Source organism: Sander lucioperca, chromosome 16 (genome assembly GCF_008315115.2).
Source record: "Sander lucioperca isolate FBNREF2018 chromosome 16, SLUC_FBN_1.2, whole genome shotgun sequence".
NCBI lineage: Eukaryota > Metazoa > Chordata > Actinopteri > Perciformes > Percidae > Sander > Sander lucioperca.
In genome coordinates, this window is record NC_050188.1 from 19681886 (window position 1) to 19709844 (window position 27959).

The window sequence follows — 27959 nt, forward strand, 5'->3', positions numbered from 1 at the left end:
ACAGGTGTATGATTTTACTGCTTTCATGGGAGCTCACCCTCTCTATGGGAGCTCAGCTCCCACTGGCTCCCACGTAATTGGAGCCTTGTATATATATATATATATATATATATATATATATATATATATATATATATATATATATATCTTGTACATCTGTCAGGTGCAAACTAGCGAAGGGAGAACGTGAGAAAAGGAAGAGGAGTCTTGAGACTGACTAAAGAAAAGGGCTCACTGCCAATGGAGTTCACAGCAGTCTTGCCAAATCGCTACAGCTGGAAACATTCTATTTCTCCACAATTGTACAAGTGGGAGCTTTGAGACAAGGTCAGAGCAGCACAAAAGAAACAAGATGGCAATTCCTTAACATCGCCTTATCTTGTCTTACATTGACAGTTAACAGAGGTTGTCTTTTGAAAAGAAAAGAAAAAACAAGCTAGCCTACTTTTTGCAACTTTGACCTGTGGGTACATGACCCAACCTGGAATTCAGTTTGTGTTAATCCTTCAGCTCGGCTCAGTCCAGAGGCCTATACTACGAAGCACGATTTGGCGTTCACGAGGTAACTTTAGGTTCAACCCAGGGTTTTGTGTATCACGACGGTGGATCACTTGTCACCGGGTTCAATCGCCGTGGTAACTTATGCTGAACACCTAACCTGGTCGGGAGGTGTAAAAGCACCGCCGACTGACCAATCAATACTCGATTGATAACGGCGTCACCGTTCTTAGAAGATCAGGTGGAGCTCGGTGCGCTGAGAGAGAGGTGCGCTCATAAAAGTTAAAACACTTAGAGAAACCCCGTTAACATTCCCTGACGGGTATTTTTTTTTATGAAAGATAGCCTATAGATTTTCAGCGCAGGGAATTACGTATAGGCTACTTGTCGGCTTGTTGAGCCGTGTGTTGCCAATGCGCACATCCTTTTGAATTGTGTTTTTATCTATATTTTATTTGCTCTCACGATCGCTTCCACTGCCAGGGTTGCAACTGGAATAAAAGGCTAAAGCAACGACAGTTTATGGAAAGCACAAGTGTAATTCTGGTCAGATCTTGTGCCTGACCGATGGGGAAGTGATATTGATAAGCGTTGTGATTTACGCATCAACAGCGTCGGCTTTTTTTTTGTTGCCAGCTTTCATTCCTGTTTTAGGAAGCAGCGACTGTATTGCGTTTTGCAGGTAAAACCGTGTCTGTGTTCTTCATATTTATGTAGAATTATAGTTTGCTCTTCTTATATGAAAAATGCGGCTCTGTTAGATGCGATTGGTCATGCTGTGCAAACACCGCCTCTTTTATGTCAACGCGCGTGTCGCTGGATTGGGAAACCCTGGGTTGATTGAGTTAATAGTTAACTTAATAACCACCGTCGTGACACAGCTTGTGCGGACCGCGGTTGTTAGGGTTAGTGAAGCCGGGTAACAAATAAAGCCAGGGCATCTTGTAGTATGCCCTGGCTTTATACATTCTAGTATAGGCCTCTGGCCTGAGACCCCAGGGTGGACCAGACCCAACCAGCATTGTGAGATCAAGGTTGAAGAACAAAGACATCAAGTGGCATTTTTTTTTATCTTCACAAATAAAATTTAATGGCGTTAACAGTTGACATGCAGGAAGAGGGTCGTTTCTCCTGCAAGCAGTCCCCTGGAGGCAAGATACACAAACACACACCTCTCAAACACACACATCTACTGTATGTTCACAAAAACAGACAATAAGCGGCAGACAGTTCCAGGATATCATCATAGCTTGAAGTTCCTGTCACGCTTGCTTGTGCTGCATTACACATCCTGTTCGTATTTACTACTTCCTATGCGTGTGTGTGTGTGTGTGTGTGTGTGTAAATATAGCTTTCTCTGTGTGGCTGATTTAAAGGTTTTTCATGTTAGATCCTCACAAGATTCAGCTTTATGGTCTTCATGTCTGCTTAATTAAACCGCATAGATGTAAACAACATCTGGATTCCAAAAGGGATAACCACTTGCTGTCATACTGGTTACACCTATTGGGTTACATATGTTGTGTAAACTCCTCCCTCTGAGGGGGAGCCAGAGGTTACTTTTGAACAAGTGTGGCTTGTCACCTGATTTTTGTGACCTATTTTGATTCTTTAAACTTAATAGAAAGTCTTAGCATTCTTTCAACATGGAGAGACAGTAAGGAAAATGTAAATGAAAGTTTCTATAATGAGCAATGAAGGTTTCTATAATGAGCAGTCGGTGGAGAGATTATTAAAACATACACAGCTGGTAGTCTGTCAGTTCGTCTGGTGCTACCCACTTCCTCTTTTGCGTCTGTCTGATAGCTGCAGTGTGTGACTGAAGATGTATTTTGTGTGGCTGTCTCAGCTGTGTTTGTGTGATCTGTGTTTCTTGTGTTTCTTCTTCTTTTTGTCCTCTTTGTCGTGAGTGTGCTCGTGGCGCCTCCTCTTAGATTTGCATTCGCCGCTGCTGCTGCTGTCGCTCTCTGACTCCTTCCTATCCCTCTTCCTCTTCTTCTTCATTTTCTTCTCCTGGAGGATAAACATACAAGAAGATCATTTGTTTTGTGTGGCAATAAAATGAAGTGGAACGAAAAATGACAACACAGAATTATGCAAGAAGCAGACAGCAGTTTCAACACCTCAAAACTAAATGACTAAACAATTGTTTGCATCAGCACCAAACCATACTGGAATCTTTCAAACAACACTTTTGACAGTTCCAACGAAGCCGTCTTGTATCTTTCAGCATGAGCAACCGCAGACATGCCATACAGTGATGTGTAGGTTGTTGCAGTAGATGACTCACACAAAATGAAAGGTGGAGGAGAGCTGGGGGGGAGAAAAAAAAGGAAGTGATAGCCATGCGGGACATTTACTGTCACATATTGACCTTCTTTTTCTTCTTCTTTTTGTCTGAGTCTTGCTGTGTTGAAACAGTGGAGGTCTGCTGCTGCTGCTGCCGTTGCTCTTCCTCGTCCTCTTCAGGCAAAAGAGCGTATTGCAAGCCCGGAGCAGAGAAACAGTCTTTTGTGAAGTGACCTGAAAAGAGTAACAATTTATTAAAACTGCTGCACAAATTTAAAGGGATTTTAGGCAAATTTCCCAGTAGAAATTGTAGGAAACCAATGCAGTCTCTTTGTTTTCTAATGATATGACTGTTGTTTCATTTGATGTTGTTGTCGTACCCTTGCATCCACACTTTGAGCATGTTGTGTTGAGTACAGCCTCCAATGTGATCCTGTTGCCTGTGTGGTCTCTAAACTGCTTACGGCGCCTCGCATCCTGCCTGCAATCACACACAGATGATAGAACACAGACCTGTCCATATGCCCATATGGAAACACATATATAACAAAATAAAACTATGAGTACTTACTCGGCCATAACATTGTTTGGGTCCAAGTCCTGCCCTGTTCCCTGATTGACAGCTTTCATTGAGAAGGACAACTTCACCTTGTCATCCCGAATCTGAGAGACAGTGAACAGAGCTGCAGTCATCCTGCTCACTTCACTGACACATGGTGTGTGTATGTGTGTGTGTATGTGTGTGTGTGTGTGTGTTGTTACCTCTCTCCCAATGACTTTAATCCACACCTGTTCCCCCATATCGACAACCTCTGAGGCATTCTCAATCCGTGTGGCTGACATCTCACTCACATGTACGAGGCCTGTATGTGCGAGGGAATAAGTGTAGATGTCAATCAAAGAAATATATAAAATGCTGAGCAGAAATTGCTTTCAAATGAAAATGTCATTTGTTTTGCTGATGATGAAATATATGCTTTAATTTCATCAAGAATCAAAGATTCTTCTGATCATTAGAAATCTTTAAGACATTTGCATTTTCACATTACATCCATTCTGAACTCCCAGTTCAAACCAGTTATAACTTAAATAAAATATTTCAATCTTAAACTTTCTTATAAACATTTAAAAAAAAAAAGAGAGATTATTTTCTCAGAACCATGGTTAGAAAGTTGAATTTATCCCAGTAAATTCTGCTTAGTTTGCCCTCCAGTGGTGGCAGCAGGTATTTAGTTTGACATGCAGGTCAAGGACAATTGTGCCACAACAAATCATAATCAAAAAAGTAATTGTAAATATATATTATATTGATGACATCCGACTTCATCAATCTGTTCCACTTCTTAACAGCCCTGGCCAACCACAAATCCCTCATGCACAACCTTTACTAGGAAGTCACAGAACTCAAACTGAGTTTGCTAACTTGTGAGAAATAATTCAACCTATTAAAAACATGGGCTTGCTTTGTGTATATGTTATATGCTGTGGCATGCCCACAGATTGCAGGATGCTGGCTACCTTACTGCCAGCAATCAGAGAAGGAATTCTGTGGAAATGTTGAAATCCTACTTTAGTAGCATCATGTAGGTGCCTTGCAGTCTCTTCTCCTAACTCTCGCTGAGACAGCACTGTCAGACTGACACAGACACTATGCATGCACTAGACTCTGGGAAAGAGGGCTGCCTCTTGGTTGCTGCATTCTCTACATTCTGCATTCTGCATTGCCTTTGGCTCTGGCCAAAGTCCCATATCTGATGCAGTGGTTTTACCTGGCAGTGAATGCAGGTGTTGACTTAGCATATTTCTGCCACTGCATTGTCCTCTGTTTTATGTTTTCTTATAATTGTCCATGTTACTGTGGATTTAACTGTTTTCACCCATGCAAGCTCTACAATATTTCCCTAATGAGGTTTTCTTATTGTGTTGTGTCTCTGCTACCTATTCTGTATTTTATGGTGGTTTTGCCCTCTTTTACAGCACTATTTCTTCAAATTATTTTGATTAATTTTACTCAATTTGCATTTGTGACTTTTTTCCCCTCTGATCTTTGTACATGTTTGCAATAAGAGTCTATAGAGATGAATTCACTTTTTGCCAACCTTCCTTCTTGTATCCTGGCAGTCTGACAAAGGCTCCATAGGTCTGCAGAGAGACCACCTCTCCCTTGGAAATGCTGTGCATTGGTGGAAGACCATCCAGTCCAGCAGGCTCTTGTCCTTGGCCATCACTGTCAGACATTGTCCCACAGGTATCAATGAGCTGATCTAGAAGATTGATAATGAAACATATTTTAATCATTTGTACTATCATAAAAATGAAAAAAGGATGTTTTTTTTCAAGATTGACATATAAGGTTGTTTTTCGTCCACAGGTAATCCTGTAGATGGATCCAAAAATCAAGTGTTTGGGGGAAAGCTGCAGCTGTTTCAGAACGCTGCTGCTCGAGTCCTCACTAAGACCAAGAAAGTGGATCACATCACTCCAGTTCTGAAGTCTCTACACTGGCTTCCAGTGCCTCAAAGAATTGATTTCAAAATACTTTTGCTGGTTTATAAATCACTAAACGGTTTAGGGCCAAAATACATTTCTGATCTGCTAGCAAACTATGAACCACCCAGACCTCTCAGGTCGTCTGGGACAGGTCTACTTGTTGTCCCCAAAGTCAGAACTAAACAGGGGAAAGCAGCGTTCAGTTTTTACGCTCCACATATCTGGAACAAACTTCCAAGATAACTGCAGGTCCGCAGAAACTCTCAGTTCTTTTAAATCAAAGCTGAAGACCTATCTTTTTGATGTTGCCTTTCTTTAAAAAACTGTTCATTTGTTATACTGAAGTTGCATTGATGACACTGTATGACATTCTATAACTGCTCTTTAATGTTTAATTTCTTATACTGCACTGTAACTTTTATTCACGTATTTTATCTCTCAGTTCTTCTAATTTCTTATACTGCACTGTCAATTTTATTCTTGTCTTTCATCTAGTGATATTTTTGAACAGATAAAGGACATATTTCTGAGAATTTCTCCAACGCGGGTGTGACATAGATAAGGACCTGTGGTCGGAGAAATGTTTTTTTTTTTTTTTATCATTTTTACCTGCACTTTGATGTTTTAATTTGCTTTGGTTTTTTTTAATCGTTTTCTAACTGCTCTTTAATGTTTTATGTAAAGCACTTTGAATTGCCCTGTTGCTGAAATGTGCTATACAAATAAAGCTGCCTTGCCTTGCAAGAGTTACAGAAAACACACATAACATCAGTGTCTACTTTAAATCTCTGTACAATTTACCTTTTAACTAGCCTGACAAGCCAGACCCACATCAAGATGCTGGTTGGCTGGGTGCGTCTAGATTTCTAGGCTACCTTTTAACAGGATATAATATATAAACAGCTTCATAAGAAACATCTTTAACTATAACAACATTTATTAAATATAGTGAATACTCTATTCCAGTGCATCTGTCCAAATAGTCCCTTCCTTCCAATTTAATTGAACTAATAAACCATAACCTCTTGGATCGCTGAATCATACCAGGAGGAATGACACTAAATATGGTTTGTAATAGGGACACTATATTTAGGCTAGTTATAAGTCTTCATAACTGTATACCGTATAAATTGCTAAATAAACAAACATTGCATTACATGGTTAGAAATGGTTTGAGTTTTATATTTTTAGTATTATGACATATATTAATACTATTGATATTACGACTTTAGAGGAAGTTAATTATTTAAAATATTTCATTTTCAGTGAATAACACAATTAAATCCCTCTTTGAAATTTAGCAGAGATGCGGCAGTTCTCTCACATAGGGATACAATATAGTTGAGTAGGTTGAGATTCAGAGAGTAAACAGTGTGCAGAGGAACCTTAAATATGATAAAAACTGATGTAGGCTAACTTAACTTTACATCTGTTGTAACATTAGTTTAGTGTGAATAGTAGCAGTGAGGCTAACGTTAGCCAACGTTAGCTAGATTAAAGCATTGTCTTCTAGCTAGCTAACCGACAAAACACAAACAAACAAATAAACTGGATAATTGGTCCGTGCGCGAAGTGTATATCCAAATAAATACAAGAACGGTGCACAATGTAGCGCGAAGTCAGAAGAAAATATAAATGAATACTGTTACCTTTCGTATTAACAAAGCTGGTTCCGTTTTACATCCGGTGCAGATCAGTTAACAACAAGCCATGTAAACCAATCAGCGCAGTCGGCGCAGACTTTGACCAATCACACGCCTCATAGCCAGCGGAAGAAGTATCATACTGCTCTTCGTTGGTTCTCCGTAGCTCGACGTCCCTCAATGAAAGACGTCCATTTATTTTTTATAAATTCTAGCATTAAATTCAACGCCTTTGCTGATCTTTGCTGACTAATTCGGGATGATTGAACCTAAGAAGAGAATGGCGGACATGGCGGTGGTTCCTACCGCAGTGAAGCGGCCCCGGACGGAGCTGGTGGCGGCGGCTCAGTCTCAGCAACTCGTGGCCATGGTACGTAGAGTAACGTTGGTGACTAGAAAAGTAGTCAAAGCTATTTGTTAGAGGCGACCAAAACATGTAGGCCGTCATTAATTACTAGACCCAACATGTTCTTAAGTGAACTAACTGCACTAGGGATTGAGGTGCATAAACAGGAACCCCAGCAGGAAAAGAAAATAACATTACATTGACTCAAATGCAGGAAATACTGTGATGTGTTTTATTCACATTGAACCATGTTCAGCACAGTGATGAACATCAACTGGATCTTAAACTTAAATAGATTATGTGACACTAATAATGTTTAAAGGTATTGCCATTGTAATGTACACAGCTGCACGTTTTTTTTAGCTACACCTAGCTAAACCAAATGCAGTCTAATGCCGTACTTTTGCAATAAATCCTACATTTGTGATGGTTATAATGTTATTTTTTTTTTTTTTTTAAAAGAGTCTTTTATTCAATTTTATGTTCATTTTGGAGGCTGTGGCTTTAGATTTTACATAACACTTCAGATTAAGCTCCATGTCAGATTTCTGAAATTCTGTAAAATGCCATCATGCCCTGTTTGCCCTCTTATTATCATGCAGTTCACTGTGATAAACATCAACTGGACAGCTTACCTATTTAGTTATTATGAATAACTATTGATACTCAACATAGCCCAGGCCATGATACTGGATCTCTATGGTCAATATCGATATTTAAAAGCTAAATAATCCTATGATGAATGGCTGATATTCGTTTTGTAATACGGTATAACTTCAACGTCAGTGCTCTCCCCTAGACAAACTATGTAAAGACAACGCTGTTTCTGAATAACCTCAAACACTTCTTTGGCATTTCTGTACTGCAATTTAATATTACTTATTGGTTGACACATGCTGATACACATTTACCATGGATAAACTATTATTGGTCTGTTAGGCTCTAATGCCACTATATTTTACCTTTTATGTGTCTTCCATAGGGTCCCCCACGGAGCTCCAGCCTGCAGGCTCCCATTATGCTGATGTCTGGCCACGAGGGCGAGGTCTATTGCTGCAAGTTTCACCCCAACGGAGCCACGTTGGCTTCCTCAGGATTTGACAGGCTCATTTGTAAGATATTAAGAATTAAAGAGACAATCCTGCAGTTCACACATTCTTGTTAAACTTATTCATACTCTGTTACTGTGAATAACATGTTGTACACTCTTTTTCTTTGCTACAGTGATGTGGAATGTGTATGGAGATTGTGACAATTATGCCACTATGAAGGGCCACAGTGGAGCAGTGATGGAGCTGCACTACAACACAGATGGCAGGTATGAACGATCACAGATAAAGTAAAACGTCATAAACGTCACTCAAAATAATACGCTTTATTAACAAATATCTTATTTGTTAATATAGCATAAATCCGAAGTTGTGAGTAAACAAACAGAAAGAAAAAACGGAAAGTTAGTAGGTATGGAATTAATTTTTTGGAGAAAAAAAATGTGATGTCTAGATTAGTCTGTCTTGAACACCTACAATATGGTATTGGTTTCATCCTGATCCTCTCAATAATCACAACTTAAGTATCTATTTTTGATCCAGCACCAGTCTAGAATAAGTCAAAACGTTTAAATTGTTATGTTATTTCAGTGTTGGAGCTTGTCAAAACAATGAGTCCATGATGGAGTATGAGTATATAGAGGTTGTACCTTTTGTGTCAAATTATATTCTTTTGATATTATGATGTAATCATTGTTTTATATGCATGCAACAATTATAGTAACACACAATCCATGGAACTTTTTGAATGACAGCTGTCAGAATAAAACATGGTTACAGTAGCTGCAAATATTGGCAGCTTCAGTGTCATAAAGTTTGTAACATTATCAGCTATTCATCACTCATATAGGTCCAAACCAAGCACTACCAAGCAAAAGTGTTTAATCTAGTTAGGGCAATCAATGAAGGATAACACACAGTTCCCGTTTGTTAAAGTTTAATAGCTGGCTGAGATAATTGGCAAGAGACATGTCAAACTCATGCTTCTTAATTCATGGGTTAAACCAGCAGGTTGATAAATATGACTAGAAAGAGTTGACCAACTGTGTTTTCTTGCTGTGTATTTCAGCATGCTGTTTTCGGCGAGCACAGACAAGACTGTAGGTGTATGGGACAGTGAAACAGGCGAGAGGATCAAACGTCTGAAGGGCCACACCTCCTTCGTTAACACCTGCTACCCGGCCCGCCGAGGGCCCCAACTCGTCTGCACCGGCAGTGATGACGGTACAGTCAAGGTGAGATTTCCAGCTGCAAATTAGTGTAAATAAATTGGCTTGTGTAGATATTAGATAATTTGTAATTAGAAATATTTTATCCTAGATAATTGGGTTACGTTTTTGGGAGATTTAACCCCAACTCACTCATCTCAATAATAGACGATGTTTTGGAAAATGATTATGATGATAATATTATGTTTGTCACAAATTTATCTCAAATACTTCAGTTCAGTTGTTTGGTCTGATCAGGCTCCTGTTTATCTTTCTTTTTTTTCAACTATCTTTGTATTGAGAACAAGGTACAGAAAGACAGTTATATAGAAGGACAATACTTTTGGATTTTTTACAGAACACATAAACAAATAAACAAATACAACCCCCACCCACCCATCCCCCCTCCCTACAACATCCAGTGCATCCCAGTCTAAGGAGATTAAATAAGTAGATAAATAGATAAAGGTTATGATATTAATAGGTGAAGGTATCATTCAACAGGTATGAAGAATTAAACAGAAAGAAAAGAGGGTGGAAGCAGCTAATTTGGAAGTAAAGCTTGAAAATAAATGAGGAGGCCGTGCTTGCTATGCAACATCGTGCGTCACCCCTCAGGATCTAGTACTTGTGGATTCATTAATTATCAGGGAGGGTTTTAAGTTTGTTTATGAAAGACATTACTGGGTTCCAGGTAGAATAGAATAGGTCTTTAGACCCTCTAAGTGTGTATTTGATCCTTTCAAGACTTAAATGGAGCATAAGGTCACTCATCCATAAGGAGGTGCTGGGTGGTATGGGGGATTTCCAGTGCAACAATATCCTTCGGCGGGCAAGTAGAGTTGTAAATGCTATAATGTCCTTATGCCTATTGATAATCCGTTGGTCAGCTGGCACTATACCAAAGATGGCAGAGTAGGCGTTAGGTTGCAAATTTAAGGATAGTGCCTGTGAAAGTATTCTGAAGACCTCTGACCAGTAATCCAAGAGGGAAGAACATGACCAGAACATGTGTGTTAATGTTGCCGGGGCGACATGACATCTGCTACAATTCTCATCCGCCTCAGGATAAATTCTGGCCAGCCTAGACTTGGAGAAGTGGGTACGGTGCAATACTTTAAACTGAATTACACCTAACCTAGCACATGAAGTAGTTCCATTAACTCTCTTCAGAGCATCAGTCCAGGATTCCTCAGGTATTACATCCCCAAGCTCCTCCTCCCATTTCCCTTTAATTCTATTGAGAGAGGTGTCTCCGAGAGATGATATGTTGGAATAGATTCTCGCAATGAAGCCTTTTAAATTGAAGGGAATTTGGAAGATGTCATCCATAGCAGTAGGTTGAGGTGCATTGGGGAAGTTTGAATCTAGATTTTGCATAAAGTGTCGGATCTGGAAATATCGGAAACAACTTGAGCTGGGGAGGTTGAATTTTTGAGAGAGATGACTAAAGGTAGAGAATACACCTTCGCTGTAGAGATCCTTAAATTTGGAGAGGCCAAGTCTATTCCACAGGGCAAAGGTGTTATCTAATCTAGGCGGAACAAAAAGATGATTATCACAGATAGGAAAGATGAGATGAGTGAAATCTCTTAAACCGAAGTGGTTTCAAAATTGTGACCAAATTCGTAAAGTATTGATAACAACAGGGTTAGAGGTATAGGGTGAAGTAGACAGAGGGAGACTCGAAGTAACCAAGGCGGGAAGGGATGCCAGAATGCATGACTCATTTTCTATTTCACACCACGACAGCTTTGGAGCATGAAGCCAGTATATGATTTTCTGAATATTAGCCGCCCAGTGATAGTGAAGCAAATTTGGTAAACCCAGTCCCTGGGATCGATGTCGCTGAAGAAGCCTTTTCTGTAATCTAGGGGCTTTACCTCCCCAAATGAATGATGATATAGTTTTATCAATGGACTGAAAAAAAGATTTTGGGAGGAATATAGGGAGACATTGAAAAAGATAGAGGAATCGGGGTAACACGTTCATTTTAATACAGTTGATCTTTCCAGCCAGTGAAAGATTAGTGGACCTCCAATTCTGTAAATTGTTTTATATTTTATCAATGAGGGGTATGAAGTTATCTTTGTATAGTTTAGGGAAAGTCTGTGTAATATTGACTGATTCAGGTGGAATGGCAGGTCCTTTTGTGGAATTGCAAGAGCTAGGTTGTTCACTGGGAAGCACTCGCTTTTCGTAAGGTTGGTCTTATATCCCGAAAAGATACCAAATCTATGCAACGCCTGGACTATGTGGGAAACACACCGCACCGGATCAGACACATACAACAGTAAGTCGTCGGCATATAGAGCCACCTTGTGTTCCCTCCCCCATCTAGAAATTCCAATTATTTCCGAGGATGCAGGCACCCCTGATGTGTCCCTCTTGATAATGAAAAAAATTCAGATCGCTTCCCGTTCGTGACTACTGATGCCTTTGGTGAGGCATATAGAAGTTTAATCCAGGCAATAAAAGTTGGTCCAAAACCAAAGGCCTGCAGACATTCAAATAAGTACGCCCACTCCACTCTGTCAAAAGCCTTCTCTGCATCCAGGGAGATAACCACTTCTGGTACTTCTAGAATAGAATTTCTAGAATAAGTGGCGCTAATTTGGTTGAAAATGTTTGATAAAATTCAATTGGATATCCATCGGGACCCGGGGCCTTGCCGCTTTGCATTGCCGAAATCGCATTTGAAATTTCTGTTAGTCGAAGGTGTAGTTCTAGTTCTGCTTTATGGGCAGAACTGATAACAGGGGTGTTTAAATTCGTAAAAAAGTTTTGCATATCGGCATCAACACTAGGTGCTTCTGAGGTATAGAGTTTTGAATAAAATGCCTTGAAAGTATTGTTGATTTCGAGGGGGTCTGTAGTAAGCTCCCCGTTTTCTTTTTGTATTTGTGTAATCTGTTGATCGGAAGACTTACATTTTAATTGATGCGCTAGCAGTCTGCCAGCCTTTTTGCCGTGTTCATAGACAAAGCCTCGTGATTTCAGCAATATACGTTCTGTCTTTTCAGACGATAATAAGTCATATTTGATTTGAAGATCCAGCTTATTTTTATACAGTTCCGGGGTGGGAGAGGCAGAGTATTGACGGTCTATGTCAAGTATTGAACTGAGAAGTTGTTCTTGTTCTTGCTTCCTAGCTTTTTTCACCCTAGATGTGTAAAAGATAATATCCCTCCTTATTACCACTTTAAGAGTCTGCCAGAGCAAGTAGGGGGAGATATTATCCTTGTTGTTGGTTTCTAGGAAATTATCAGTGGCTGACGAAATCATTTGGCAGAATCCTTCGTCTGTCAGTAGTGCAGTATCAAATCTCCATGGGGCCCGGTCGGCAGAGTTAAGTGGAAAGGAAAGATCTAATATTACTGGGGCATGGTCGGACTCAATTATGGTGGAATATTCTATGTTTTTAACAAAGGGGAGTAATACACGTACTGTCTATGAAAAAATAATCGATTCTGCTATACGAATGGTGAACATGTGAAAAAAAGAGAATACTTTACTATGAGGGAAGCGAAAGCGCCAGGGGTCAAAACATCCAATTTGGTTCATAAACGAAGACAATTTTTTAGCCATTTTTGAGGGGATTTTAGACTTTGGGCTGGAGCGGTATAAGGAAGGGTTAATTGTACAGTTCAGGTCGCCTCCAAAAAGTAGGGAGCGTGAGTCCCTAATAAGTTAAGTCAGGTATGGATGAGATTACTTTTTCTATGAATTTCTCATCGTCACAGTTGGGTGCATATACGTTAACCAGCAGGACAGGTTTGTGATAGAGGGACCCTGAAACAATAATAAAACGGCCATTTGGGTCAGATATAATTTTTGTGGCGTTGAAGAGTGTTTTTTTTATGAATTATGATTGCTGCGCCACATGACCTGGAGTTGAAACTTGAGTGAAAAATTTGGCCAACCCATGTTTTTTTTAATCTGATGTGGTCTTTAACCATTAAGTGTGTTTCTTGCAAAAAAGCAACTTCACATTTTAGAAGTTTAAGGTGTGCAAATATTCTAGCTCACTTTACAGGTCCGTTCAAACCCTTGTCATTCCATGAAATAAATCTTACATTTGTCCCTCCTGTACTCCGATTACTTTCCTGTGTCCTGTTCTGTTTATCTTTCTACATGTGTTTGTCACTGTTGTAGCTGTGGGACATTCGTAAGAAAGGGGCGATCCACACTTTCCAGAACACCTACCAGGTGCTGGCCGCGACATTCAATGACACCAGTGATCAGATCCTGTCGGGAGGCATCGACAACGACATCAAGGTACTGGACTCCAGCATACACAGAAAACCTGGGAATTACACTGAAAATGATAATGTCCTGGAAAATCTTTTTCTTTTAAAATCTCATGATCAGATCTGAGAGATTCAAAGACATCAATGCATATTGTTGATGCTGGCAAAATTTGGATGGGAAGTAAAAAAAATCAATATCACAATAACGTATGGTTATCTCTAACAATTAATTGACAATAGTAATTTCTGAAAGCACCTGGGAAAAGCTTTTACAAGACATATCAGCATGGCCAAAATAGGTCGTTCAGTGACTGCTATTGCTGGCATCTCGAAATTCTCGTTTTATCGTCCAGCTCTGCTGGCAAATAATGATCATGGAATCATCAACTGTGAAGAAGTCATGGAAATAAATTTGGTAGTAGAGATATAGGACACAGATGTCCAAGATAGCATGGCCGGCATGGTGCAAGAAATTTCAAAGCTTTTACATTTCGTCAATGGGCTTACTTAAATATCTGTGGTTTAGATAGGAATATATCAGGAGCATGTACCCAACTAGTCAGAAAGTCAAGAGTAATCAGTACAGATAATGTTTTTTGAAAGGGGAGAGAGAGGGGGAATGACATGCAGCAAAGGGCCGCAAGTCGGAGTTGAACCCGTGGCCGCTGGAAGCTGTACAAAAAATACATAAAGTAAACAAACCATAAAAGGAAACCAAACCAGAAGAAAATGGACATGGTCAGGGTGCTGTGTTGCTGTGTTTTGTATGTTGTCTCTCCCTAACTGCTGGTTTTTCCCTAACTCCCTAACCTTACTAGTGCATTGCATTTGAAATTCGGCCATAACAAAGTATAAAATAAGGTGCTTAAATACAGTATTTAGTTCATTTAGTTCAGGTGCAGCTAATCTTATAAAATGGTCAATTCACTGCTACATCCGCCTCACTCATCTTTTATAATGATATTCAAGAATTACATTTGTGTTTTATGTCTCATTCTTTTACCTACAAACCCTTCTGCAGGCTCCTGTCTGATTTTAAAGTTGATGTTTTTAGTGTGCTCATGTGCTGTAAGATTTTTTTTCTTTTTCCCCTAGACTCAAACCACAATCATGACAACTGGTTCTACTCGTTGCTCTTCACATTTTGGCCTATATACAATATGTTCTGTTGTATAAACCCTGCTAACAGCTGTGTTTTGTGTTGTGCAGGTGTGGGACCTGAGGCAGAACAAACTGATCTACAATATGCACGGCCATGGGGACTCAGTAACTGGACTCAGCCTGAGCTCTGAGGGATCATACCTTCTCTCAAACTCCATGGACAACACAGGTGGGAAGTTTGTGTATATTTAGAGTATAAGAACGGTCTTTTCTCAGCTCATAACACTAAATATTCTATGGCTGAATCCTTGATTTGGCCTTTGTCTTTGTGTAGTGCGTATTTGGGATGTTCGACCATTTGCACCAAAGGAGAGATGTGTGAAGATTTTCCAGGGCAACGTTCACAACTTTGAAAAGGTAACATAAATAATTATCTGACCCAGTATGTAGTCTACCTGAACTTACAGCACTGATACTTCTTTCCATTGTTGATACTGCAACGCAGCTAAAGCTAAATAACACACGCGAACGTTCAATTTCCGGACGAAAGCCCCCAATTGTAACAATGCTTAAGCTAACCTAGGCTCGTTGAACAACAAAACACAGCTGCTAAAGGCTAACCTAGCTCGCAACATTAATTACTGTATATTGTCTCCTCTCCCTGCGTATGTGCCTTTTAACGTGACAGTGAGACCTAAGCTGGCCTAGATGAGTGTATATCTTTCCTACTTCTAGAGGGTTTGTGCTGTGTTAAACTGACTCACCCAGCCGCTGTTTCGATTGACGTTCTGGAGCCAGGCCTGCTGATGTCGTTCTTCGGGAGCGACAGCCTGCTCGCGTGCTCTGAGCAGCTCCAGCGTTTCTCGTTGCCTTCTCTGCCAGCCCGCTCCTTTGTGTGCAGTTCAGGTTTTAAAAGGTGTATTTACAAAAATAGTATTGTGGGAAACAAGAAAACGTCCCTTCAATCAGAAAACCATCTTTCTCTCAGTGTCTCTATATCCAATAGTGTTTTCCTTGTGGTGGCGTGGCTTCTCAGCTTCAGCCTGCAGCGTGCTTGCTTCATCTTCCGGAATCAATCTCAATCTGAATCTCCTCCACAAGTCTCTTCCTCAGTAAATCTCTCCCGCCTGCCCCTTGGGCTGGGTTAATAGTGCTTTCCATTTACCTCGGAACTCGGAAGCCGAAGCTGGGAATGACGTCACACCCGAGTTACATGCGTTCCATTTACAAGTCAGATTTTTATTGTTTTCATTAGCTCTAGCCAGGTTAGCCATTGTTAGCAATGCCAGTTTATAAGAACTGTTTTTGTTTGTTTTGTTTGTTTTTGGGCATACAAACGGAGTAACAACATTGTCCACAGATAGAATATGGACAGCGCTATAAGAAGTGCTGATAACTGTAGTTACTACAGCTTTCACAACTGTTGATGCACGGAGCAGACATGTTGGATTTTTAGCTTGGGGTACTCGTGGTTGCCCGAGTTCCGAACTTGGAAATCCGAGGTCAGGGGTCGTGTTTCCGACTTTGACCTCGGAAAATCCGAGTTTCGAGTACAAATGGAACGCACTATAAATCAGCATCACACAAACACGCCCCCTCATGTGACGTGTCAATCTGAACCTGTCCATCAGCTAACCACTCCCACTTCGCTAAAGACACTAGACTGATATAACAATACCTTCCAGGGTGAAGGATTATACTGAACTGTATAATCATTTTTACCACCCAGCAGAGTTTGCCACTGTCATTTTCAAAGATTTTCTATTCTGAAAAATGCATCAAAACATGTCACTTTCTAACTTGCAAGTAAACAGCATTTGGTACTTATATCCTGTGAACTGATAGTCTATAACTTTGTGCATAAGTGACTAACCGCTGCAGTCTTGCTGGCGGTGTGTTGCCTGTTGTCAACCACGGTTGCACGAAATCTCCTTTCATCCTCCCCTGCCTCACCCATCACTCTGCTGTCCTTTCTAATAGGGCTGCACGATATGAGGAAAATGTGCGATATGCGATAACGTTGTTGAATATCGCGATAACGATGTTACTTGCGATAAATAAACTGGTAGTGTACTCAATTCTGCACGTCTGCTCCTTCCAGTATTCTGCTGAAATACAACAAATTGCTTGTTGAATTTAAAACAAATAAAAGGAAATAAGTTCCAACATTCTTTTATTGAACAAATTGAACATGGAATTGACTATAAAAGACACCACTAAAAAAAGAATAAAGTGCAGTTTTCTACTGATATTTCCTTTCAGATAACACAATAAATCTCTAAGTGTCTTACCCAATATGTCTCAACCTTTCTCGATGTGTATATTGTGCCAGTTAATATTGCGATGCAGATAAAAAAACGATATATTGTGCAGCCCTACTTTCTGATCAAGAAAAGTTCATCTTTCATCTTATTACTGTAACAGCAGGTCACACGTAGAATGCTTGTGTCATCTTGCTAATGCAGTTTCCGACATCTGTCTTTCAGAATTTGCTGAGGTGCTCCTGGTCTACTGACGGCAGTAAGATAGCTGCCGGCTCAGCTGACAGGTGAGAGGCAACGAAACAAACACGCACACCTCGTTTACATGCTTGTGCACACACATACTGTATGCTAAAGGTTTATCTAGTAAAGGGGGAAAATTCATTTTGTTACTGTGATTATAAAATATTTTCATCTTTCAACTTTTTTTTGAGAGAAGAGATACAGTCCTTGACTAAAGTACCACTTACATGTTTTAACATTATGTTGTCTTATATGCCTTTTCTTTCCTTTTATTAACAAAAAAAGGGTTAAAAAGAGAATAACACGGGGATAAACAAATATTTAAGTAAATTATGTGTGTATACAAAAAATGTATAGAATGTTACTGATTTAAAAAAAGAAATTAATGCTGTACCAACATATGAACAACTATAAGTATTCCTATATACACACAGACACTCATATACTGCATACATATGCATCATAACCTTATTTGTTGACAAAATATATATATGCATTTTTTTAAGATTAACAGTTTTTATTCATTCACCCCCATCGCACTCGTTGTCATCACCACCTACCCAGACAAGATAACATAATAACCATAACATTCAAGACAACACAATGAAATAGACAATAAACTGTAAACCAAATAAACACACCATAAGCACATAGTATACGCTTCTCCCCAGTACTTAGCTTCTTAGGAGCCCTCCAGAAAAGCTCACTTTCATTCCTCATTTTCTCATGTAGACATTCAATCTGGCAACCCGTTTAACAGTATATGCCTTTTTAAGAGGTTGTGCTTCTGTTGAACTTACTTCGAGATGAGACGTAAACATGCATTAAACCCACCTAGTTTGTTTCCAGACTTATAAAACGTTAATTTAATAAGTACATTATAACAGGTTTATCTTTTTAAATACGTCTAAATCTTAAATTGCAAGCTAGCTGTAATATTCTCTGTGCAATTGACCTCTTTCAACTTCTCTAAATCCACCAACAACAGCATAACTTGATATAAATACACAGCACAAAATGTATTGTAATAAAAATACCATAATCATTCAGTCTCATATGTCTCAGCTCTCTCACATTAGGAGTCATTCTGTTGTCTGTGTTTATAGATTTGTGTATATCTGGGACACCACATCACGTAGAATCCTGTACAAGCTGCCGGGCCATGCCGGCTCAGTCAACGAAGTGGCATTTCATCCAGAGGAGCCTATAGGTGAGTCAAACTACTGTTTCTTTCTCAGGATACATGCGGTAATACACGTTAGAAGAATGGAATAGAGATATTTACGCAGTAATCTTGAGCAGAGAGCCATGAGATCTGGAGGGAAGATCGTTTTAATATTCATGTGGTTTTGCCAGAATGTGCTCGTCGCCCAACACTCATGTGTTCATTTGACATTTTGGGTTAGTTCACCTCAAGACATACTGATCTTACTGACATTTACAGTACATACCATGTTATGTGTTCATTTGTTATGTTTACTTGCTTATTCCTTTTGTTAAATAAATTATTTTGTTTGATTCTTTAAACTTGTGCATCTCTCATATTTGTCATGGCTCAAAAGCCCTGTTATGACACTTAACAATAAGAGTTTAATTATCTTTCTCTTTGTCCCTCTACACAGTGCTGTCTGGCTCCAGTGATAAAAGGCTCTACATGGGAGAAATTCAGTAGGGTGTTTGTTAACTAGGATATGCGTTTGTGTGTGTATGTGTCCTGCAAGCGAGTGTCCTGCCTTAGAAGTGGAAACAGAAGGTTAGGAGTCTCTGTAATTTCATATGCATCAGCCTGTCGCAGAACAACCTCAGGATGTGTTTGAAGTTTATTATCAGTCATACAATCTCCACAATGACTTGTTTTTTATTCTGATTTGTTTCTTTTTAATAAACTTGAGTATTCTGTTAAAAAGTTTGAGATTATTTTGTCATTATGATGCCTTCCTGTATTTATAATAGTTTTATATGCAACCTGCTGCTGGTTTTATCTACCAGATATGAATAAAAATAGGAAAACTGTTGAACAATGTGATCTGTTTATGCACAGATAAAACAAGTTATTTATATAATTAATCCACTACTACTTTAACCTGTTCCCTTTTAGGAATACTAAAGTATCTATATATCTATCTATCTGTCTATCTGTCTGTCTATCTATCTATCTAACGAATTAAGTCAGTTTAATTAGCACTATATAGTGTCACTGGCATGTGACTGCAGCTGTTTTTTTCCCTCCAGTCTTATTTCACGACGAACATGGTTCATGGGTTTTCTTAGCTAAGTAGGGCTTTGATTATGGGTCACTTCATCTATTAGAATGAAATATTTTGGAGCTTTCCTCTGCAGTAAGGCAAGGCAAGTTTGTTTAGCACCTTTCAAATAGGCAATTCCAAAGTGTTTTATATAAGGTGGAGAAATGCATTAGAACAATATTTAAAAACGTAATAGACTAGCAGTTATAGTACAGTTACAGAGTAAGGTCCATTAGGGAAAATACTAAACAGCACCCTTAACCCTTGTGTTGTCTTCCCGTCGACCATGAACTTGTTGTCCTTCTGGGTCAAACTTGAAAATTAACTTTTTTTTGTTGGGTTTTTTTTTCTATGCTTTTGACGCTTTTTAAAAGTTTTTGTCACTTTTATTAAAAAAAAAATAGTTGATCTAAAAACAATAAAGTAGGAAAGACACACTGGGCTTCTAGGCTATTGAAGACGTATTTTAGCACCATGTTTTGCTTGGTCCATTGAACAGAGGTGCTGAAGTCTGACTTTGTGGTGGCTCTTCTTCCAAATTAAATTATTATAATCTTAATTCATGTAATGAAGGATTTTAAAAGGAGTTTGACAGTAGTCAGGGCTGATTGCTGCTGTAAGGTAACACTGCCAGGTTTAACATTAAACATTTGAAAATGATTAACAGTTGAAAACATTCAATAAAAACTTAGAAAAGTCATCAAAATGAATTAAATGAGATAAAGTTACATTACTTTAATAAAGTAATTGATACTTATACACTATAGTAACTTCCAAAGTAACCTTCTCAACCCTGCTTAAAGGTGAACTATTAACTAGATGGTTTTGTTTTTTATTGATTGTTATATGGCCTTGCGATAACCACCTGCTGTCATTAGACTGAGCTGCCTTTTCATCATGTTTAATTTGTTTCGAAACTGACTTTGTTACACCGTCGCACTGCTCATGTCATGGTAGCTGAGATTAAACAAGGCTGTTAATTGTGTTTCTTCCATCCTGAATAACTACAGGCTGAGGAGACGAGCAGCAGGAGTGAACCACGGGCCAGTCGCTCTCTCCTCCTCGGCCTGTGTCCACACTCAGATGGTAGTGGGAGATGATTACAGACTATTTTTTTCGGGTGTCGGAACCTTCCTTCACCACCGCGAGCCCCCGTTTCTTTTGTACTCCTTTTCTAACGCCTCGCGGGGCAGCTGCTCGGCCGCGCGCACGCACGCGGGTCTGCAGAATACATGCAGCTCCTCCTCGAGGGGGTCGCGGTGACTGAGAGCCCCCACCCCCTCGTCTCTCTCTCTCTTCCCCCCGGCTCCGCCTGCGCCCGCCCCGGCACGGATTGTTGACAAAAGACGCTGCGAGACGGAGCGAAGGAACCCAGAGCCTGGTACTGGTGAGCAGATCTGCCCGTTGTTAACTTAACTTATTTTCCTAAACAGTTAGAATAAGAAGATCGGGACGACGGGGATAGGGGGCACGAGGACTCTTCCGTTCCTAGAAACCCGTGAGTCAGAACGGGCTGCTTTGTGTCCGTAGCGGATTGCATGTAGCCAAACGTTAGCCGTAGTAACACTGCGGGGTCGGTCCCCTCCTCCCCGTGTGATTCGGTATCATATGATGCTCATTTCCATCTATAGCCTGGGGCAGATTATGACAGCTTTCCGTCTCTCTTTGTGTCTTTGTGTGTCCCCTCTCTGGAAGGTGTGGCCGAGGTGATTCGGTTGTCGGCGGTGGTCGGACCGCAGCAGGCCGGTGTGAAGTCGACGCCCCCCCCACCCCCTTCCTCTCCTCGCGATTGGTATTTACCGACAAAACCAGCGGCCAAGATGGGTCACTCGCTGTGAGTGGAAGGGCCAGACCAGCGTTACAGGAGGCGGCGGCGGCGGCCTTGGGTAGGTCTATTCAACCGGGAATGGTGTGAGCTGAGACGACCAGGCAGTCTGGATCTGACCGGGGACCCGTCATTCCCCCGGAGCCTCCGCAGCTCCAAGCTGCGTCCTGAGCCCTCCAAGATGGGGAAGTGCGACGGAAGGTGCACGCTGCTGGTGATATGTTCACTGCAGTTGGTGAGTGGTGTGTGTGTGTGTGTGTGTGTGTGTGTGTGTGTGTGTGTGTGTGTGTACGTGTACGCGCGCAGTCAATGCTGCATCTTCTCACTCATCATGATGATATAATTGTTAGAGCAGCGTGCTACAGACAGACAGACCCACACACACATTGTAATCAATTTGTGTCCAGTCTATCTGTACAGACAAAACGCTTTGAGCTACAGCTGCTGGGGTGCCTTGCCACATTACAGGCAAGGGTGTGTGTGTGTCTGAAGCAGAGGGAGCAGGGCAGGGGGTATGCTTTGGTGTCAGGGTGGCCTGTATGCCTGTGTCAGAGGGGTGATAGCCCCATTCTGGCAAAACCATGTGAATGTTAAGCATAAGAGGGACAAGGAGGCCCTGTTCACCATCTGGTCTCCATTCTTGAGTTAAAGTTAGCTGTTCCTTGTGCCTACAAATAGCTTTAGACTATCCCTCTAAAATGTAATAAGTGTGTAATATGAGACAGTATCAGCTATTCCTGTAGTAAGAATGATGCAGGCACAGAACACAACAGTGTGAGGGCTAGTTATCAAGGCTATTGTTTGCAGGGCTGATGAGTTGTTGTGTGGCAGGGGGATTCGGCCCATAGATTCTCATTAGTTTGGGGGAGCTTTTGGGGGGTGCTCCTCTTTTACAGTCACTGGACTGGCTTGTGCTCCAGGCAGTTACCATGGAAACAACTGCGGCAGACCTGTCTGTGTGTCCCTGTCACTGTCTGTGTGTGTGTGTGTGTGTGTGTGTGTGTGTGTGTGTGTGTGTGTGTGTGTGTGTGTGTGTGTGTGTGTGTGTGTGTGAAAACTAGATCACAATGTGTGATGTGTTTCCACTCTATATCCTCGGTTGTGTGTTTTTGCATGCATGTGTTTTTTTCTGTAAGGTCTATGTGAGTGTATGTATGTATATATGACCCCTCCCCCTGTCCCCTAGGTGGCAGCGCTTCAGAGGCAGGTGTTTGATTTTCTGGGCTACCAATGGGCTCCCATCCTGGCCAACTTCCTGCACATTATGGCTGTCATCCTGGGCATGTTTGGCACCGTGCAGTTTCGCTTCAGATACCTTATCTTTGTGAGTATACCCCCCACCTTCTGATGACACAGAGCTCCTGTTTACTTTTTATTGATAAAGCATGAGTGTGCAGTTACTCTCTTTGAGAAACTGATCTCTGCATCTGTTTGGCAGTATGCAGTATGGCTGGTTCTTTGGGTGGGTTGGAACTCGTTCATTATCTGTTTCTACCTGGAGGTTGGAAACCTGTCTCAGGTAAGTGCTGTGTGTCTTGTGGTTGTGATCCTCTTAACAACTTTTCATCTGTCTTTAGTGAGAAAATCACTTAGTTGAGTTACATTTTTATAATTAATTAATTGTTTAACTCACTGGTTTTTCAAACTTTGGTCTGTTTGCAACTTCTCGTTACAGTCTGCATGTATCTGCATGCTGTTACCAGTTTTCCTTAAGAGTGATTATTTCTTCTCCAATTGTTTTATTTGAATAGTTTATGTAGAATCATCCAGCAATTTATTAGAAAAAAGCAACAATTTGAAAGAATTAACCCTAATTCTGTGTCGCAGAAATATGTTTTTTCTTCTCATCTTTTATTGCGACCCACGATATTTACCTAGTTACCCCTTAGTGGGACCCCGACCCCCGAGTTACGAACCCCTGATTTAAATCAGGTACCATGCTAAAATGTCAAATATTCTCTGGTTCCAGCTTCTCAAATCTATGGTTTTGCTGCTTCTCTATTTTATAAATTGTATTTTGTAAATTGTGCTCTGGGAAATTGCAATGGACATTTCTCACAATTGTCTGACGTTTTGTAGACTAATCAGTTAATCAAAAACATATTCGACTGAGGAATCAACAATGGGAATAATCGTTAGCTGTGTATGTATTCAGGACAGGGACTTTCTCATGACGTTCAACACATCCCTTCATCGTTCGTGGTGGATGGAGCATGGTCCTGGTTGCCTGGTAACGCCAGTGCTAGACTCTCGCATGGCCCCTGACGACCACCATGTCATCACTGTCTCCGGGTGTCTCCTTGACTACCAGTACATAGAGGTCTTGAGTTCGGCCATTCAGATCCTATTGGCTGTATGTATCTAACACACAAATTATCATACACTGCGTTTCTTTTACGTTCATAAACACACAACGAAAATGTTATGAACATTGTTGAAAGCGTTTTGGTTTGCTGACCCTCAGCCTGTACAACAACAGTCACCTAATTTTTGGCTATCTCTCCTTTAACAGCTCTTTGGCTTTGTATACGCCTGCTATGTGAGCAAAGTCTTCCAGGATGACGAGGACAGCTGTGAGTGCTTTTGTCTTCTCCTAAAAGCTTGTTGATCCTCTTCCAGCGCCTTGCTCAGCTGATCAGGTTTACTTGTCATACTGTCGAGAGTGCTTATGTGTTAGTGATCCATAGCGTTGGATGCAAGTGCTGTTAGCTCATTGTTTTCTCCTGCCTGAGTCATGCCGTGCAATATCACCGCAGAGGATTCCCTCTGGGTGATCTGAGCGCTCTATCTGTGGGTAGTTTTAAGAGATGTATGCAGGAAGATTCCCACTGTCAAGAGTGTCCGTCTGCCTGCTGGCTGGTGCTTGTCTGTGGGCTTGGGTGTGCCATATGTGTGTCTAAATGTCCTCCTCCTCATGTGGCTCTCGTGAGTGTTTCACTCTCACTCAACCGGGGAAATTAAGTCCTGTACTTAGAATATGACATCATAAGCTTGATATCCTGTAAAAAGAAGTTGTATGGTGTGTATATGATGTCGCAACAGCACGCTATGTCATAATTATATGCATGTTATAACAAAGTGGCGATGATGAAATAACATTTTTTATATGCCGACCGATTTTTGAGGCTGATGCCGATATTATTATAATATATTTGATAGTTTGAGAAAATCCAGTAAAGATGTATTAACTTTCTTAACATAAATCCACAACATAAACATACATTTTGGACAAGCTCCCCTTGAATTTGTTGCTATAATTAATTGTGACCAACATATGTACTAAGTGGGATTAATAAAAAATGTTGGCAGACAAACTATGGACCATAAATACTGTTTTTAAATTAACTCAAACATATCTTTCGCATTTCTGTTCTACATTGTCTTGCATTGTATTGGCCACTATATATACACTTGATACCAATACATCTGCAATAAACTAATAACGGCCAATATTTAAAAGAAATAATTGCAATACAACATTACAAGATTATTTTTATAAAAAAAAAAGTCAGATCTTGCATTTGGAGAAAACAAAGTCCTAACTTGTGGTCAATATCTCCACTAACGCAGAAAATCAGGGACTATTTTCTTTTTCAGCTGGCACCACAGGTTTGTTCCTCTGAATCGATTGAGAAAGACTAGAACAATGTATCAGTGACATAGAAGCAGTGAGAAAGATGATGATGTATCAGTGCATCTCTGCAGTCTGATGTCACAGTGGGTTTACAGTGGTATAAAGGTATACTGAGAGCATTATGATACCTTAGAAGATTTTCATGTCAAAACAGAATCTGATCTTGAAATACAACGCATGGTCAAAAAAATACTGATTTAAGGGAAAGTGGAATGATGTCATCCCTTCTCTTTTTTGTCTACTTTTGAAGTTGATTTCATCGGTGGCTTTGACTCATATGGCTACCAGCCTCCTCAGAAGTCCTCACATCTGCAACTGCAGCCTCTTTACACGTGAGTGACAATTGTAACATTCAGAAATTTTCCTCTACTTTGTTCTCCTTCTTTTTGATCCTTCTGTTGAACTTTTGTCCTTTAAGGGGTACTCCACTACTCTTGCACTTCTTAAAAAGTTAGGGCCCTCACAGATCAAAATAAATGTAGCAGAGGCCAAAACATTTGGACTTTTAGTCCCTATTGTAGATCAGGCTTCAAATACGTATCTTTTATTTCACACAATGCAACTCAACGGCCTCTTTATGGCTAAATAAAGAGGCCGTTGAATGCCCACTAATTTAAAAACCCCACACTTACATTTTTTAATGCATGAGTCTTGTTAAAAATCCTGAAGCCCAAGCCGAGATAACCCTAATTACATTATTGGGGTTATTTTTTTTCAAAGACTGGAAAGCTCCCTCACAGAGTCACAGAAGGCATTATACAAATGTTTTCCTCATGAGGAGTAAATCAAAATTCATGTGTAAAATCAGTGGAGGGCTCCTTTCATGCAATAATATCAAAGCATAGTATACTGTAACATTGATGTCTGACAGTGTGAATTCCCCTGATCTCATCCTCTTTGCATCCCAGGGCTGGTTAACCGTTGGTAGCGCCCCCTTCAGGCCAAACCCTGACGGTGTCACTGTGGATGGAAAGCGGCATTTGCCTCAATTACACTCACTCTGTGTCACAGTTTACCGGAGGAATGGACTTACCCCACCCAGAGGGAGAGACGTCTGTGCGTGTGTGCATGTGTGCTTGAGTCTGAGTAAGAGAAATACAGCCCTGAATAGAATGTACAGAGCTCAGGGAAGAACCAGCATGCCAGGTGGTGTGATAAGATGAAGGAGGAGACAGGGAGGAGAGATACAGAGAACAAGAGCTGGGGACACCTCTGTCAAATCACAGAAGACACACTTCACTAAACTGCCAGCTCTCAGCGCTCCCACGTGTGTGTGTGTGTGTGTGTGTGTGTGTGTAACCACAGGACTAGCTGGTGCTTTGTGGTTGCACCCTGGACTCTACCACTCGGTGTCCCTGTGAATTATTATTTTTTGGGTGCTCGTGTGTGTGTGTGTGTGTGTGTGTGTGGGGGGGGGGGGGGGTCACATAATAAAAAGAGGCACGGCTCATACCTGTTGTTGTTTTAGAATGTGGTAATGTTGAACTAGAGCAGTCTTACGATTCCCATTCCAAAAGCCATCTTTCCTTCCTCCCATGCCGTTAAAACCACTGTTGACATTCAAGCTTTATACATTACCGACCCGACTTGCTGAGGTAGTAAAACAGAGCTGGTGGAGCAGAAAGGATGAACTGCTTAAAGGATCAGACTGGCAATATTTTATACATTTTATTATTGAACAAAACCAACAAATGCGTTCATCCGTCTCTCCAAACAGCTTGCGTCTCTCAGGCCATTAGTTCCTGGAGGCGTAAATTGTTAAAAAAAAGAGTCACGGAAATATACTTTCATTTTAAAATAAGTCAATAAGTTTTGGACAACAATGGATTTCACAGGGGAATGCGGTACAGTATATCAGGCTTTGGCTACACAGACAGTAATTGTTAGTAGAATCAATTTATTGTTGGTGTTTGTCTTTTCATGTGATTTGTTGACAATGAAAAAAATATAGAATATCACCCGACAAAAACTTTAAAGTTCTGAGTTACCTCAAAAATCATTATAGATATTTTGTTTTCTGGAAAATAAATTCAGCCCAACTGTACATGTTATGCTGTTGAATAGGGATGCAGATGGCTTTGGAATCAGGCATTAGTGTCTATGGGGGAGGGGGCGTGTGGGGTACTGTGCATGTAAATAACCAGCGAGTGATTGTTTTGTTGGTTCCATTTAGAAAAGTGGGGTTGCATTAGGGGGTGGGTAGGGCTTGGGGAAGATGGGTACACATCAAAGTTTTTCTTCATACCTGTTTTCTCTTGCTCTCTCTTTTGGGATATCCTCATGCTGCCCTCTTCTGACCCATCTGCAGCTAATTCTCTCCATCATCTTTCTCAATAACTACATTCACCTCTGCAGCTCATTCGCTGATTTCCACCAGAGCTTGGTGATATAGGAGACCTAAGAGATCCATAATGTCACGATCAGTAGTTTTTGTAGATGTTATTGGAGTCATGAAGAGGGAAGAAGGGAAATAGGTATGAGGTGAAGACCTTATTGGGTGTAAGGAGAAGTTTGAAATAATAAAAATACACTTTCTACGTTAAATATGACTTCTATTGTCATTTGTAGACACATTTGTCTCACTGAGCGTGGCTAAAGGTTTAATAAAATTAGTGATTTCATTACTAATGTTGATTGCATTATATTAATATCTGGATTATTGTGCACAGAACTACATTTTTGCCATATTAGTATGGAAGATTATACAAAAAAATGCATTCTGGTGAGCGGATATTGTACAATGAGGATTTGATTTGACAAAATAATGTAATGTATTTTTTTTAGAGAGACAGCCCAGCATTACAAAAATAACACTGATATTCATGAAGGCACCTTTTGTATGTGTGGAGTGCTGAATAGTGAACTTACTGAGACCC

The 27959-nt window shown here is 40.4% G+C and overlaps 3 protein-coding genes across 5 annotated transcripts; 2 read left to right on the top strand and 1 right to left on the bottom strand.

Annotated features, from left to right (window-relative positions):
* Positions 1-1798: 1798 nt before the first annotated feature.
* On the bottom strand, positions 1799-7039 carry zcchc17 (zinc finger, CCHC domain containing 17). Its single transcript, XM_031323185.2, has 7 exons — positions 6927-7039; positions 4887-5051; positions 3550-3650; positions 3359-3450; positions 3168-3268; positions 2873-3021; positions 1799-2511 (listed from the first exon to the last, which is right to left on the bottom strand). The coding sequence occupies exons 2-7, from the start codon at positions 5023-5025 to the stop codon at positions 2344-2346; spliced, it is 750 nt and encodes a 249-aa protein (XP_031179045.1). The 5' UTR covers positions 5026-5051; positions 6927-7039; the 3' UTR covers positions 1799-2343.
* Positions 7040-7044: 5 nt separating this feature from the next.
* snrnp40 (small nuclear ribonucleoprotein 40 (U5)) lies at positions 7045-19284 on the top strand. Its single transcript, XM_031323184.2, has 10 exons — positions 7045-7290; positions 8249-8378; positions 8491-8584; positions 9385-9550; positions 13679-13801; positions 14983-15103; positions 15209-15291; positions 17361-17422; positions 18485-18588; positions 19001-19284. Exons 1-10 carry the CDS (start codon positions 7180-7182, stop codon positions 19048-19050), a joined length of 1044 nt encoding a protein of 347 aa, XP_031179044.1. The 5' UTR covers positions 7045-7179; the 3' UTR covers positions 19051-19284.
* Positions 19285-20755: 1471 nt separating this feature from the next.
* On the top strand, positions 20756-27627 carry nkain1 (sodium/potassium transporting ATPase interacting 1). 3 transcript variants are annotated; one of them, XM_031323230.2, is made up of 8 exons: positions 20756-21011; positions 21320-21684; positions 22636-22773; positions 22888-22968; positions 23605-23802; positions 23962-24022; positions 25334-25415; positions 25992-27627. In XM_031323230.2, the coding sequence occupies exons 2-8, from the start codon at positions 21631-21633 to the stop codon at positions 25999-26001; spliced, it is 624 nt and encodes a 207-aa protein (XP_031179090.1). In that variant the 5' UTR covers positions 20756-21011; positions 21320-21630; the 3' UTR covers positions 26002-27627. The 3 variants fall into 3 exon arrangements, with proteins under 3 accessions (XP_031179090.1, XP_031179089.1, XP_031179091.1); XM_031323229.2 differs by having other exon boundaries at positions 20798-21122; XM_031323231.2 differs by having other exon boundaries at positions 20801-21005.
* Positions 27628-27959: the final 332 nt, after the last annotated feature.

What these genes read in the sequence shown, in the direction of transcription:
- snrnp40 (XM_031323184.2), top strand. Translation starts at nt 7,180, where the DNA reads ATGATTGAACCTAAGAAGAGAATGGCGGACATGGCGGTGGTTCCTACC. An exon ending in CTCAGCAACTCGTGGCCATG is followed by an intron (nt 7,291 to 8,248) that starts GTACGTAGAGTA and finishes TGTCTTCCATAG; the next exon opens with GGTCCCCCACGGAGCTCCAG. An exon ending in AGGATTTGACAGGCTCATTT is followed by an intron (nt 8,379 to 8,490) that starts GTAAGATATTAA and finishes TCTTTGCTACAG; the next exon opens with TGATGTGGAATGTGTATGGA.
- nkain1 (XM_031323230.2), top strand. Translation starts at nt 21,631, where the DNA reads ATGGGGAAGTGCGACGGAAGGTGCACGCTGCTGGTGATATGTTCACTG. An exon ending in TGATATGTTCACTGCAGTTG is followed by an intron (nt 21,685 to 22,635) that starts GTGAGTGGTGTG and finishes CCTGTCCCCTAG; the next exon opens with GTGGCAGCGCTTCAGAGGCA. An exon ending in AGGTTGGAAACCTGTCTCAG is followed by an intron (nt 22,969 to 23,604) that starts GTAAGTGCTGTG and finishes GTATGTATTCAG; the next exon opens with GACAGGGACTTTCTCATGAC.
- zcchc17 (XM_031323185.2), bottom strand. Translation starts at nt 5,025, where the DNA reads ATGTCTGACAGTGATGGCCAAGGACAAGAGCCTGCTGGACTGGATGGT. An exon ending in CCAAACAATGTTATGGCCGA is followed by an intron (nt 3,269 to 3,358) that starts GTAAGTACTCAT and finishes GTGTGATTGCAG; the next exon opens with GCAGGATGCGAGGCGCCGTA. An exon ending in CTCAAAGTGTGGATGCAAGG is followed by an intron (nt 3,022 to 3,167) that starts GTACGACAACAA and finishes TACTCTTTTCAG; the next exon opens with GTCACTTCACAAAAGACTGT.